Source organism: Pongo pygmaeus, chromosome 9 (assembly GCF_028885625.2).
Source record: "Pongo pygmaeus isolate AG05252 chromosome 9, NHGRI_mPonPyg2-v2.0_pri, whole genome shotgun sequence".
Classification (NCBI taxonomy): domain Eukaryota; kingdom Metazoa; phylum Chordata; class Mammalia; order Primates; family Hominidae; genus Pongo; species Pongo pygmaeus.
This window is the reverse complement of record NC_072382.2, coordinates 23379451-23394185: the sequence shown is the minus strand read 5'-3', so window position 1 is coordinate 23394185 and position 14735 is coordinate 23379451. Positions and strand designations below refer to the sequence as shown.

General features: G+C 39.0%; 1 protein-coding gene and 1 long non-coding RNA gene across 2 annotated transcripts in view; one reads left to right on the top strand and one right to left on the bottom strand.

The window, feature by feature from the left end:
- The window catches only part of HSD17B12 (hydroxysteroid 17-beta dehydrogenase 12), a 172906-nt gene that overhangs the window by 136523 nt on the left and 21648 nt on the right, over positions 1-14735 (top strand). The window contains exon 7 of the mRNA XM_054437443.2: positions 10722-10756. Within this exon, the coding sequence (XP_054293418.1) occupies positions 10722-10756 (35 nt within the window). The remainder of the gene's footprint in view (positions 1-10721; positions 10757-14735) is intronic.
- LOC134740242 (uncharacterized) lies at positions 9435-13897 on the bottom strand. Its single transcript, XR_010127559.1, has 2 exons — positions 13354-13897; positions 9435-11336 (listed from the first exon to the last, which is right to left on the bottom strand). It is a non-coding gene; the product is annotated as an uncharacterized LOC134740242 (long non-coding RNA).

The following is a 14735-nucleotide window of genomic DNA, read 5'->3' as shown; positions in this document are numbered from 1 at the left end:
TATGGAATCAATGGATCATGGAATTAATACCATCTGGTGGCTTAGCCAATTAGTTTTTGTTGTACTACATGCAGAAGCAATGTAGTTATCCTCTCTGATCACAGTTGACTAGTGACCATTCAGATAGAAAATGGCTTGACTGGAGCAGTGGGAGGTGAGTGATGTGCAGTGGCTAACCAGCAGGTAAGAAGAGAAAGTTAGGGCATGACTGGGCAAGACCTTGAGTGCTGTGCTCAACAGGCTAGAGAGCTACAGAAAGCCTTCAAGTAGATGTAAGGTGTGATCTGACCTATGTTTTAGAAAGGCAGTTCTATTGGCAGAGTGACATGGTAATAGGTATTTTATGATGCATGTGTTTTTCTTACTTATACTGAGACAAAGGCATTCACCTTGACGAAATTTGTGTGACGCTCCCAGGTTTAGGGCTCTTTGGTGCTGCTGTGATTTGCCCTATAATATATTTGGATGAATTGCACCTGTTGTTCTTTAGTTGACTGTGTTACATTGCCAGGGCCAGGGCCACATTTTCAGTAGCAATGGCTGTTTGGAGCCCTGGGGTAACTTAAAAGAAGATGAAAATTGGTGCAGCTACAGAATCTCCAAAGGTTTTATTGTGGCTGGACATCAGGGGAACTGGGGCATGGATGCCTGCAGCCTAATGCCACAGTGAATCTCTCAGAAAAGGCCTGTATAAGGAAGAGAACAACCTCTTCTCACCATCAATGTTGGGCCAAGTTTTATCTCCTCACTAAACTACATGACAGGGAATAACTGGCTGAGAAGTGTTCCAGGAGAGATTGGTGAAATCAGCTTGGCATTGTGACTTTGGGCTTGTGCCCCTACTTTGGAGATGTTTGCTGAGAAGGACCCCAGCATCTTATTGTAAGACCTGTACTGTGCCATGAACATTGAATGACCTGGCTTTACATTCCTTCAGATCCACCTATTTATGTTCTGGATCAGTAGGTCAGATGATTGTAAAAATCACATAAGTTCCATGTTTCAGTAGAGGAATGATAGAAGTGAAATATCCTGAGACCAAAGAAATTGCAGGTCACCACCAGATAAAATGGTAGTGATGTGGCCAGAAAAATATTGGGGAAGAAATATTAATCAGAAAGTTTTGGCTATAGACCCATGATGTTTAATCATAAGGAGTCCTTCCAGGCCACTTAGTTCTCCAGTTTCATCCGATGGTTTTACTTTTTAATCTTATCCAGTATTTTGAGTTTATTCCTTTCTTCCCTCTCAGTGGCTCACTTCAATGGGCTCTCCCTTTACAAGGGATGTTTCGAAGCCTTGTTGCCTGCTTTTCCAGTTTTACTCTTAAATCCTTCAGGAATAAATTTAGTCTTGCTCCTGTTCCCTGCCTGCATACAGTTAAGTGATGTAGAAACTCTATATGTAGGTAACCAATATGGCAGGTAGATCAGTCTCAAACTGTAAGAGAAGTCCTACTAGACAGAGCTTTCTTCTGATTGCAGATGCTCTGTGACTAAAATCTAAGATACATCTTATTTCTCATCAAGAACAATGACCTTTATCCCAGAAACGGTGGAGTTTAGAGACAATTGAACCTCAAGACATTGAACCACACTTTTCTAAAAATAATTCTAGTTTTATACCTGGAGGGATTTCCATCCCAGAATACTGAGAGAGTTTGCAAATGAAATTATTGAACTGCTATTGATTGCTATTAGAGAAATCATGGAGAATGGGAGAAGTGCCACGTCTCCAGAGGCAGACAAATGTAGGTTTCATTTCAAACAGGGTGTACACTGAGGTTCACATCAGTCCAAAGACAGGTTCTAAAACAAATATTGTTGTGCCGTTTGTTTCTGATTTGAGATCACTTGTTTTAACAGCTACCAAATTTGGGGTTGCCTTGCTTTTCTGGGCCAGATTATTCTTTGATTCTTTTATTAGCAATTTTCAGACCTCAAGAGACTCTAAACTCTTCACTCCTTTCCAGATAAGCACTGCCCAAACAGTATTACCTGAACTGCCTGTGGTGCCTATGGAAAGGTGGGAAAACCATTCCTTCAGGTGATACTGGACCCTAAAATTGCTGCTGCACTTAGTGAATGAGGTGGAAGCTAGAGAATGGCCCTGCCTACAGCTGAATCTCTTAGGAAATGTCCAGGCCACCATTCTGACAAGTAGACAGGATGTTCTGACTTTCTTTATTACCTTTTTCTTAGAGCAGAGAAGGAAATGGATGGGGGTGCGGCCCAAAGTGAAATGTATTAACAGCCTCCACATATTGTGAAATGCTGTTGTGTTTTGTTGTTTGCTTTAGTTGGGAATGGGGAAGAGCATCTCAAGCAGGGGGTTATATATTAATTTCTTTTTACTTTTTTTAAGTCAATTTGAGATTTAATTTTTTTTATTATACTTTAAGTTTTAGGGTACATGTGCACAACGTGCAGGTTTGTTACATATGTATATATGTGCCATGTTGGTGTGCTGCACCCATTAACTCGTCGTTTACATTAGGTATATCTCCTAATGCTATCCCTCCCCCCTTTCCCCACCCCACAACAGGCCCCGGGGTGTGATGTTCCCCTTCCTGTGTCCAAGTGTTCTCATTGTTCAGTTCCCTCCTGTAAGTGAGAACATGCGGTGTTTGGTTTTTTGTCCTTGCGATAGTTTGCTGAGAATGATGGTTTCCAGCTTCATCCATGTCCCTACAAAGGACATGAACTCATCCTTTTTATGGCTGCATAGTATTCCATGGCGTATATGTGCCACATTTTCTTGATCCAGTCTATCATTGTTGGACATTTGGGTTGGTTCCAAGTCTTTGCTATTGTGAATAGTGCCACAATAAACATATGTGTGCATGTGTCTTTATAGCAGCATGATTTATAATCCTTTGGGTATATACCCAGTAATGGGATGGCTGGGTCAAATGGTATTTCTAGTTCTAGATCTCTGAGAAATTGCCACACTGACTTCCACAATGGTTGAACTAGTTTACAGTCCCACCAACAGTGTGGAAGAGCATCTCAAGCAGGGGGTTATATATTAATTTGTTTTTACTTTTTTTAAGTCAATTTGAAATTTAATATTTTTATATTAATTTAATTTTTTACTTTTCTTTGGGGGGGTCAGTATAAGACTTAAAGCAGGGGCTTATAATTTAGTTCTTCCTTCATCAGACATTCAACCAAGGTGGGAGCTTGAAACCATTTCTTATTAGGGGTGGGTGTGGGTAGGGCACCTTTCTGAACCCTCCAGAGTGTTATGTGCCCACTGCATGTCTTCCCTTCACTGAGCATTTCATTTTTAGACTCTTTCTTTCTTTCTTTCTTTTGTGTGTGTTTTTCTTTTTTTGAGACGTGTCACTCTGTCACCCAGGATGGAGTGCAGTGACACTGTCAAAGCTCACTGTAACGTGGAACTACTGGGCTCAAGCGATCGATCCTCCTGCCTTAGCCTTCTGAGTAGCTAGGACTACAGGCCTGCACCACCATGCCTAGCTGATTTTTAAATTTTTTATAAAGATGGAGTGTTGCTATGTTGCCCAGGCTGGACTGGAATTCCTGGCCTCAAGCGATCCTCCTGCCTCAGCTTCCCAAAGTGCTGGGATTACCGGTGTGAGTCACCATGCCTGGACTAGAGTTTTTCTTAGATTGAGTCTCTCTTTCAGTTTAGAGCCTCTCTACAGATTGTAAGCACCATGAGGGTTGGTATCATGTCCTTTTCCTTTCCTGCTGAATCCTACCTGGGCCTCACATATGTCAGGTGCACAACACATTTTTTTATTCTAAGAAATAATAATAAATGAATGATTTTTTAAAAACAGAAAATTCTGAACTGAAAAAACTGAACTGAAATTTTAGTTCAAGTTCTTTGGGAATAAGGGTCACACTGACTGTATGTGGCCCTAGAAGGTTGAACTTGAATCAATCGCTATTTATACTGAAGTAAATTGTGAGAATTTCCTAATCTTTGAATCTGCCAGAAGTGGAAGAGGTGGAAGGTGAGTATGCTGGGTCAGAGGTTGTAAACTGTTGGTCTGTGGGCCAGAGGTGGCTGACAAACACATTTTGATTGGCTCAGTTTTCAAAATTAGGAAATTTTACACCGAGATTTCTAACTTCTCTTGGGAAAAATCTGAAAATTGGGTAACACAGACCTGAATTACTACATGGCAACAAGTGACTAGAGCTGAGTAGCTTCTGGATATATGCAGTTAGTTAGGCCTGCAGCTCTCTAGATTGCCACAGTCCCCACCAGTCCCTATTGTTTGACTTCTCTCACTCATTTATATTACCTCTCTGACCCTTTCAGGCACTGGAGTTTGGGTTCTTCTGTTCCAGGTGACTCCAAGTGTTCAATCTACTCAAACGGAATAATTGCTTGGAGAAATTGAAGGACTAGAATGACATCGACTAAATTAATCTCTTCTGTCTTAGTCCCTCTGGGCTGCTCTAACAAAATACCTTAGACTGGGTGGTTTATAAAGAGCATAAACTTATTTCTCAGAGTTTTGGAGGCTGGGAAGTCTAAGATCAGTGCCCCACCAGATTTGGTGTCGAGTGAGGACCCCATTCTTCATAGATGGAGCCTTCTTGCCATGTCCTCATGTGGCAGAAGAGGCAAACAAGCTCCCTCAGGCCTCTTTTATAAGGGCACCAATACCATGTATGAGAGTGGAACCCTCATGATGTAATCATTTCTCAAAGGCCCCACCCTCCTCTTAATGTCACCATATTGAAGATTAGGTTTGAACATACAAGTTTTGGAGGGGCGGAGGTTGGGCGCAGCGGCTCATGCCTGTAATACCAGCACTTTGGGAGGCTGAGGCGGGTGGATCACTTGAGCCCAGGAGTTTGAGACCAGCCTGACCAACAAAGTGAAACCCCATCTCTACCAAAAATACAAAAATTAGCTGGGCATGGTGGCATGCACCTGTAATCCCAGCTACTCAGGAGGCTGAGGCAGGAGGATCACTTGAGCCCAGGAGTTTGAGACCAGCCTGGCCAACATGGCGAGACCCTGTCTCTACCAAAAATAAAAAAATTAGCCAGGCATGGTGGCTCACACCTGTGGTCCCAGCTGCTCAGGAGGCTGAGGCAGGAGGATTGCTTGAACCCAGGAGGCAGAGGTTGCAGTGGGCCAAGATCGTGCCACTGGACTCCAGCCTGGCTGGCAGAGTGAGACCCTGTCTCAAAAAAAAAAAAATTTGGAGTGGGGGGACACAAACATTTAGACTACGGCATCCCACCCCATGATTCTCTAAAATCAGAGTATGAGGCCCTTTGCATGCTTTTTGAAAATCTATTTTTTCCTTTTTATACCACAGTGTATTCATTGTATATCACTTAGCCAGAAGTGCCTTATGCGATGCCCTGCCCATGGAGTAGATGATAAAAGTTTAGATGAATGGACAGATGGGTGAAAAGCACAGTAACATTTGTTTTTCTCACCTGGATTTGCCTCTGGCATGTGACACAATACCAGTAGGGGGAGCCCTCTATTAATTTGAAAATCCATGAGAACAGTCTCCGTTCAGCAGTCTAATTGTATTTAATTTAGGAATTATGTTAAGAATGCATCCCGGCACCCTGCCTCAAGAATTTAACAGCATTAGGAATATGATAAATTATGGGAAGGACAGTAAAACCCTCACCACTGATCCCCATCCATGGCTTTTCTAGATGAAGGCATTCCAAGTTACTAGCTAGTCTTTTAATCCATTTTGAAATTAGTTATCATTATGCTCCTAAAAAATTCCAAATTATTGGATACATTTAGTCCTTAGAGTGTCATAGTAATGGCCTGCTTCAGGCATAACTACAAAATGATGGTTTTGCCAAACGGCATGATAACCACTCTGCATTGTTTTCTTCTTCCAAAAATGAGGGAGTAGTTATAGATTGGTACTGATGTTCTTTTCAGCTCCAAATGAAGCTAGGTTATAGGATATTATATACGAGGTAAAATGAAAAATCTCTGAGGACTTTAGAAATTATTTTCTCCTCCCCAAACCTGTCACTTTTGAGAAATTAGCTTATTCTGGAAAAATTTAGGTATTGGAAACTCTTAGCATACTATAGTATGTGAAACTTATAAAAACTGTGTATGATGGTATATGCACTCTTTTTTTTCCTTTTTTTTTTTTGAGACGGAGTCTCGCTCTGTCGCCCAGGCTGGAGTGCAGTGGCGTGATCTCCGCTCACTGCAAGCTCCGCCTCCCGGGTTCACGCCATTCTCCTGCCTCAGCCTCCCGAGTAGCTGGGACTACAGGCGCCCACCACCACGCCCGGCTAATTTTTTTGTATTTTTAGTAGAGACGGGGTTTCACCGTGTTAGCCAGGATGGTCTCGATTTCCTGACCTCGTGATCCGCCTGCCTTGACCTCCCAAGGAGCTGAGATTACAGGCATGAGCCACTGTGCCCGGCTGGTATATGCATTCTTTTTTAAAATTTTGTCTAGAGTTTATAAATTATGGCTTTGGAATCATTATTAATTGGCATGGAGCTCTTTGTTCTGAAAAGTTCTTTTTATTTTGATAAATTAGTGTAGATCAAACCATATTTATTACAAAAGGAAAAATTTTGTTTTGAATGATATAGGGTTGAATTTAAGGTTAAGTAATATGGAGCTGGGAAAATGGCAAGGCGGGGCTCTTAACTTTCACAAAAACTTAACATTAATAAAAAGGGAAATCAAATAATACTTGGAGATCTCAAAGCACTCTTAGAAACTTTGTCTAATTAAGCTTTCCACCCCCTGTGCAGTAAATATTCTGTTAGCTATACAGGTGAGATTCTAAGAATTTCTAATTAAGTTGTGTTCTTTTTTACCGCGGTGCTCAAATTATACAGTTTGCCAAAGGAAATGTGTGCTGTGTCATTGTAGCATGATTTTCAATGGAGTTACCATCTAATTTCTCCAAACCAGGCATTGTGTAACATTGTTGTCACTTTCTGTAATTATTTTCACTGTTACACTGTGATTTTGAAAAGTTATTGTTAATGATTACAGTTGAAAACTTGTTTAAGGTATTTGCATCTAAGAAATTGTTTACTTCCAAATTGTATGGGTACGTTTTTAGTTACTTGGATTCAGATCCTATTTATGATAAGCAGGTTTCTTTGGGGTAGAGGGAGGTCAGATGTGGACAAAGTGGCTATTTGTGGTATCCTAATTCTGGGTATGAATAGCCTGGATTCCAGCGGCTTTGCCTGGATTCTAGGGTGAGTTGTTATACTTTATTCTCTACATATGTATTATAATAATACAGGTGATTAAAGCATCTTGAATTTTAATGTAATCTTTTAATTTGAGCTTTTGATTGTCTTTTTGAACATTATGCAATCATATTTTCTTTGTACTGTTCTCTCTAAAAAATGACCAAATGCCAAAGATTACATGATATGAGAATAATTTTCTTATATTGGATCATTTTTCATACTAAATTAATGAGTGGGAAAATCTACATTGGCTCCTGGGTATAAAATAAAGTTCCTTCTACAAACTGTTGATTACTGACGCTACAGGAGTAAAAGAGAAAAAGTTTTATTCATGTTAGGTTTTTTTTAGAAATAAGATTGTGGGGGCTTTTCTAATTGTAAAAACAATGCAAGATTGTTGCCAAAAGTATGAGAAATATATACAAACACTAAGAAGAAAATAAGTCACTTTTAGTTGTAACCACAGATGGTTACATTTTAATATAACATTTTCAAGGATTTTCTAGGCCAGCCAATGCATTTTTGCTGAATAATCTAATCATCTAAATAATCTTAATCTAATAGTATTGCTTTTGATTTTGTATGAGCTAAATAAGCCTCTTATTTATTTCCCAGCCAGAATATACATTGCTATACCAGTAAATACTAGTAAATATTTTACTCTTGACATTGAATCAAATTCTAAATTTACTTGTCATCAAGACATTCATTTTTCCTCATATATTTGTATACTTTTTGGCTAGCTTGCATATAAAGTGATAACAATACCTTAAGTGTGATATAACATATATATTGAACTATCCCCTTTAGATTCTAGGCATCTAGGATTTTCTTGTGGTGAGGATTAATAATACTGTCACTGAAAATATGTATGTATATAAAGAGGAAACACTTTTCCTGCAAGGACAAGGATTCACACTCTCACTGTTGTAGAAGCACAATTGTAGAAACTTTTGTCTACTTCTTAGGAAAGAATTAAAATTGTTTGCTATACACTTTTGGAAACAGTCCCAACGGGGAAGATAATGGGTCTGGAAATCATGGTTACTACTACTTGTCTAATATTCTTAACCACTGAACTTGCAAGTTATGGTAACCTTTTTTTAGAACTGTGTTAAGAGGAACAAAAATTTTTCTGGTACAGCAATTATCACCTGCAGATGGCCTAAAATTAACATTGAGTTAACTCCGGAAACAGCTTGTGAGCTGTGAAATGGAGTTCAGATAGATAGTGAGAATTCACAGAAATGCCTGGTATATTTGTATAAATAACCAAATATCAAGATACCAACTGATGCTTACAGATAACTCTACTAATAACTTAGCTAAAAATTCTACAAAAATTTGGTGTTAAAGAAAATTTAATTTGATCTGAATATAATGAAGCCTCTTAACTAATGCGTAGAATATTAATGATTTGTATACACATGCTCAAATAAAGAAGGCTTGAAATTGAATTTATTGTGACTTATAATCTGATTAGAAGGAAAGATAATTTCAATACAGATGAAGGCATTAATCGATTTGATAAAAGCATGCAGATTTCAGGTTAACTTTTCTCAGGCTTTTCATTGTTATTATTTGACAGATTAAAAAAAGACGTTACATTTTATGACAAGGACAGAGAATTTAGAGTCAGAATGTAAAAGGAGGAGCTCATGAGCTATGAGAAAGAAATTAACTTTTGCAGGGGAGAACTTGTGTCTTTGCTGATCAATCCTCTAGTCATTGAGCATTCAGCAAATATTTCTGGCCTTTAATAGCCAGGCATTGAAATCAGTGTTTATGTCAAGTTATTAAAACTTCTTGAGTTTTAATTCATATATATAAAGAATATATTTTGAACATGTCCCTACATAAAAGGCCTCTTGAGGAAGGAAACATTTAATGTTTAGCATGCCATTGATATAATTTTGTAAGTATGGTTTTATGTTATGGGGTTTTGTTTTGTCTCATGATTTTCTAGATAATTTTTGCCATTCAGAAAGCAGACATTTAATATATACATGACATGCATATGGTATAAGGGAAAAAATAGCTCCTGATATTCCCCCATCTCCCTGCCCCCAGTATTCCAACTGGAAATAGAAGAGGGACTGTTAAGAGAGCCAAACAGGCAGTGGCTACTCCTTCTGGACTCCACTTAGCTGCTTTATAGTTAACAGATCTCATTTCCTTAATACAAATGCGCAGGCACGCACACAGACACACACACAGACACACACACACCTGGGTAAAGACATTTTTATTACCAGTCTCCTTCCTTATTCTGTTTCTGGTGATCTCAGGACTTTGGAGAACTGAATTATAGCTTCCCTTCACAAAATGCTGGGGGAACTCTTTATAATACTTTAGCTAAGCATTATGGTCCCTGATGAAATGTGCTAAATAAAAAAAAAAATGTTTTCAAATACTGTTAGGGTTTTGTATAATCTATCCTTTACGATAAAATACCCACCACTGTTAATATGCCTGATGTACATCTGTACTACCATACAAAGCTGTTCATAATACCAATAATACCAATAATCCAATCTGGATTGGATGTCCACATAGCAGAATTTACCTTGTTAAATCTGGATGGCATTTTCTTTCTTCAGAATGTTTCTAGGAAAACAAAATTCCCTTCTCATCAGAATGCTGTCTACTTTAATTAATATGAAGTATTATTCAAGATAGAAACAACAAAATTTCTATGCTTAGCATGCATTGAAACCTTATTATTACAAAACAGCATCTGTTTCTTACAGAATTGATGATATCCAGGAGTCGGAAATTCACGTTACAGCCTCAATATTTAACTATGAGGTGATTTTGACTAAACCATTGGACTTCTGAACTTTTCTTGGTTAATGATATATCAAAACAGAGTTTAAAAATAGCCCCTCATTATATGTATTTAGTCAACAATTATGGAGTCCTTAAAAAATGCAGATGTCACCTTTTCATTGTTGGTTACTAGAGATCACATCTTAGCTCTCTTTAAGGATGAGTTTTACTTACAGCTAACTAGGCCAACAAGAGAAATGAATGTGAAGATACACTTACTCTTTGCCAACCTATCACTTTACGGTATTCTTTTAAAGACTTTTTTTGGCTGGAAAAGTTTATGTGAGCTCTTGAGGTTAGAAAGCTCAAGTCATCTTGGTAGGCAGGATATTTCTTCTGATAACATATATTCTCTTCTGAGAATGCATTTTGGGAAATGTAGATTTTCACTGTAAATCCTTCATTGTTTGAAGAACTCTGTGCCAGTATTACATTTCAGGCAAGACTAATTTTAGTCAAGTTCATTGAAAGTATCCCCTGTGTTCTTTCCAGTAATTTCAGCTGATTCCTTCTTATGCCCTCTTGACACAGTCACATTCTACAGTGTACAGAAAATAACCTGCTGTCTGCAGAAGTGGTGAATGGTTTCATGATTCCCTTCTTTTTAGTGTGGGTGAGTTTTCTTCACTCTTTTTCTGTTGCCTGCATCCTCGGCCATCATGAATGTTTTGCTTTCTCTCTTGCAGATGACACAATTGGTACTGCCTGGCATGGTGGAAAGGTGAGTCACAAGCTCACATACAAACACTGTGGAAGCAGAGCTCATGATTATTTAGAGGGAGAATCCTTGCTTTGAAAAAATCACTGAAGTGACTAATGAACCAAGCCTCCATGTCTTAGCCACAGATTGATGTGCCAGGCGAGTCACAGTGGAGCATGAGTCATCGGTGGTGGAGGCCTTTTCCACTCGATTCCCTTTTTATTTCTCTCTCTAGGGTTGTAGTGGTTCCTTTAGATCAGGATGAAAAAGCCTGCCTGAGTCACCATCACTAACTCAATTGCCTACTATTCTGAGGGGGCGGATAGAGTTCCTGGGATATTCCTGGGAATACCTTCTTAAAGCTGTATTCTCTCAAAGCCAAAATCAGTGGAGTTGGATGAAGTAAGACCTCTTCCTCTGGTTTTTCACTTTTTACTGGGAGAATGGCTGTTATATAAAGTGATTATAAGATGTCAAACCAACCCTTGGAGGAAAAGGCAATGTCCACTCGCCCCATCTTTGTTCCAGTTTGAATTGGTTCTGCTAGTACATGCTGAATGTCTTCATTTTGATTGAGAAATATGTTGTAGATTTCTGTTATCTGAAATAGCATGAAGTGTAAAATTGTAATTAAGCTGTTTCTTCCTTGGAAAAATCTGAATGATGTCTAGGACTTCAAAGAAAAGCTGCTAAAAAGATTTGGGCTTGCATCCTGAGCTAGCTCGATCATTTGCTGAATTTAGGGCATCGTAGTTATCTTTTTTTCTGCAAAATAACTATGAGTTTGGAAGTGACCCAGAGGAATCACAGCTTTGAAAAGGGAAGACCCAAGGACCCTACTTCTGTTAGGAAACCTCTATGACCTACTCCAGGCAGGGATTACAGCTTATGTTTATTGAGTATAAAGTAAGTGCCAGGAACTTAGTAAGTGTTAACTCATTTAACTTTGATAGCCTCCCACCATTGGACAGATGAGGAAACTAAGGTTAGGAGTCCATTCGTTGAGCGTCTACAGGGACTAGTTAAGAAACGGTTTCTCAGCAAAGCTCCTTGTAATCCCATTTTATATACACTATTTTGTGTATCTTAATTGTTTTATTTTAGTAATACTTCCCTTTAAAATCTTCAAACTGCCTATTGTTAGGTGCCAGTGGGAGTGGACCCCTGATGGTCAGATATGTAAATGGCAGTGGTTAGACCAGACCAGAACCCTAGAAGATGGTAGAGTTGGGGCAAAGTAGAACCCAGGAGGGATTAAATTTGGGCCATCACCTTAATCCTAGTTTTGACATCTGCAGGTAGCATGGTATTAATTCAGAATAGTAAATCTATCCATTAAAAAAGAAACACTTATAACCACAGAGGTATTGTAAAAGGAATTTTTAATTATGTTGATGAAAACCATATCAAAAGAGATAATGGTTGCAAAATCATTTTACAGCATAAAGTCTTAGAGTCAAAGAGTCATAGAAATCCAGTGCATTAAATTAATTGACAGTAACCTCCCTCCTTTGACAGATGAAAAAATAGAGGCCCAAAGAGATGGAGTGCTATGAAGCTCTACAGTTAGTAAATAATACAAAACCAAGAAGCTGGGAACTTCACTGCTATCTCTGTAGACCTGACAGCCATGATCACAGCTGGAGCATTACATAAAGGCAATGCAAAAAAGGAGAGTCCATCCATTCAATAGGCATTCATTGAGTCAAGCGTATCATGGATGAGTTGGATCCTTGCCTTTTAAGAAATCAAGTTGAAGCTGGGCGCAGTGGTTCACGCCTATAATCCCAGCACTTTGGGAGGCTGAGGTGGGTGAATCACTTGAGGCCAGGAATTCAAGACCAGCCTGGCCAACATGGCAAGACCTCATTTCTACTAAAAGTACAAAAACATTAGCTGGGCGTGGTGGCACACAGCTATAATCCCAGCTACTCAGGTGGCTCAGGCACAAGAATCACTTGAACCCTGGGAGGCCCTGGTCGCAGTGAGCCAAGATAGTGCCACTGCACTCCAGCCTGGGCAACAGAGCGAGACTCTGTCTCAAAAAAAAAAAAAAAAAAAAAGGAAAGATCAAGTTGATTTTAAACTGAGGTTGAGAAATGGTGGAAAGTTATCAGAAGCTATGACTGAACCTGACACCACATTACCATTTTGATACTTCTTAAGAACTAGTAAGAAATATATGTGGATTTTATGAATCAATACTTTTGGTTAGGAAAAGAACGTCTATGTCTACTTGAATTAAAGAACTTAGTTACTAAATTTGTCAGTCAGGATAAGCTACCTGCTGAAACATGCCACTCCCAAATCTCAGTGGCTTAACACATAAAGGTTTATTTTTCCCTCCCCTCTCTACCCGTCATTCAGGAATCTGAGGCTCCTTCCATCTAGGGGCATCATCATTTTCTAGGGTCTTGGAGTTCTCTGCATCCAGCTGACAGGTGAAAGACAAGAGAGTAAAGATGGTTTTAAGGGAAGTTTCACTTCTGCCCACATTTCATTGTGCAGAACTCAGTCGCAGGCTACAACTACTGCACAGAAGGCCAGAAATATTAGCTCTATGCCCAAAGAGGAGAGAAAAATTCCAAGTTAGCAGATCATATTGAAAGCATTCTTACCTTACACATTATAAGTGGTTTCATTATGCCTGCCCTTTACACCATCCCCAAATGGCTTATTTCCTATGGCTGGTTTCCATAGCATTAGTATCTCCATTGAGTAACAGCAGAGTCCTTTATCATGATCCTTTGTTGTTGTTTTCCTTCTACTGGTTCCACCTCTGATGTATGAGATTTTCCAAACCCTCTAGAACTATAGCCTAGGGCCAACTGACTATCGCTAAACAAGTACCTATAATCAAACTAAGGTATTGTTACCATAGATGTAGAAAGTACATAATTACATTATAGAGGAAAGTTGCTCTTTTCACTTCCCTGGAATTATAAACATTGTGTACAGCTGGAGCCAGGAGGTGGTTGCCATAACAACCATGGGAAAGCTAAAAATAGCCCCTTTCATAACTGTATTGCTCAAGGTGGAATTATAACATGTTATGGTGTTTTAGGGCAGGTAATTCTCTTTCATGTGCTGAATGTTTGCAAACTTTCTTCCACAAAGCAATATTTGTACAATGTCAGTGTTTGGATTGCTGGTTCTAATTATACACCTGACCCCTGTGTTCCAAGATTCTTTTTGACATAGATCTCTATTTTTATAGATTTCTCAGTCTTCGTGAGCGTCTGTTACAGAACTGTCTGTGCCAATTTCAGTATTATGTTTAAGCTTTAAAATATATATATAATGACAACCCTCCCCCTCAAGAGCCTGCTTTTGTACTCCTTGATATGAAGTGGAAATGTGAAGAATTGGGATGGATTTTTTTTTTTTTGTACATTCTTCCTTGGCTACCATCAAATTCTGTATGCAGTTAGCAGTCCCCACTAGGATTAACCCTGCAGTTCCGGTTCCTCATAGCAGCAGGCCTCTCTTCCCACCTGCACTGTGGGACAGTGATGAGGTTTCTAAGGAAGGTAGAAAACAGTGACTTACTTCAAAGGAGACCTATTACGTCCTCTATGACAGTAGTATTTTTATAGAGGTGTGGCCAAGGATACCACAACAGTCTGATAGAATATTAAAGCACTTATAAAATAAAGGCTTGGCAATGTTTTTTAAATCCAGGTGACAATTAAGGGAGTCTTACTGGGAATTTCACAGGTCTGAGGGAATTCCATGAGAGAGCATATCTATAGGAAGCTATAAGTGTGAGGGACTGCGTTTTATAGAGTTGGGCGAATTTAATGTCTGGCTTGTGGGAGGACTAGTAATTAAAGAGAATATGTTTATATGAAAAGGTACTTTCCTGTCAGCAATTGGTGTTTTCTGCTTTGGGTTTTTTTGCAACATTTTAGTTCTAGTAGATCCTCAGTAATTTGTACCACTGAGACAGCATTGTGTGGCTGTTAACAAGTAAGCAGTATAATGAATTAAGAATGTTGCA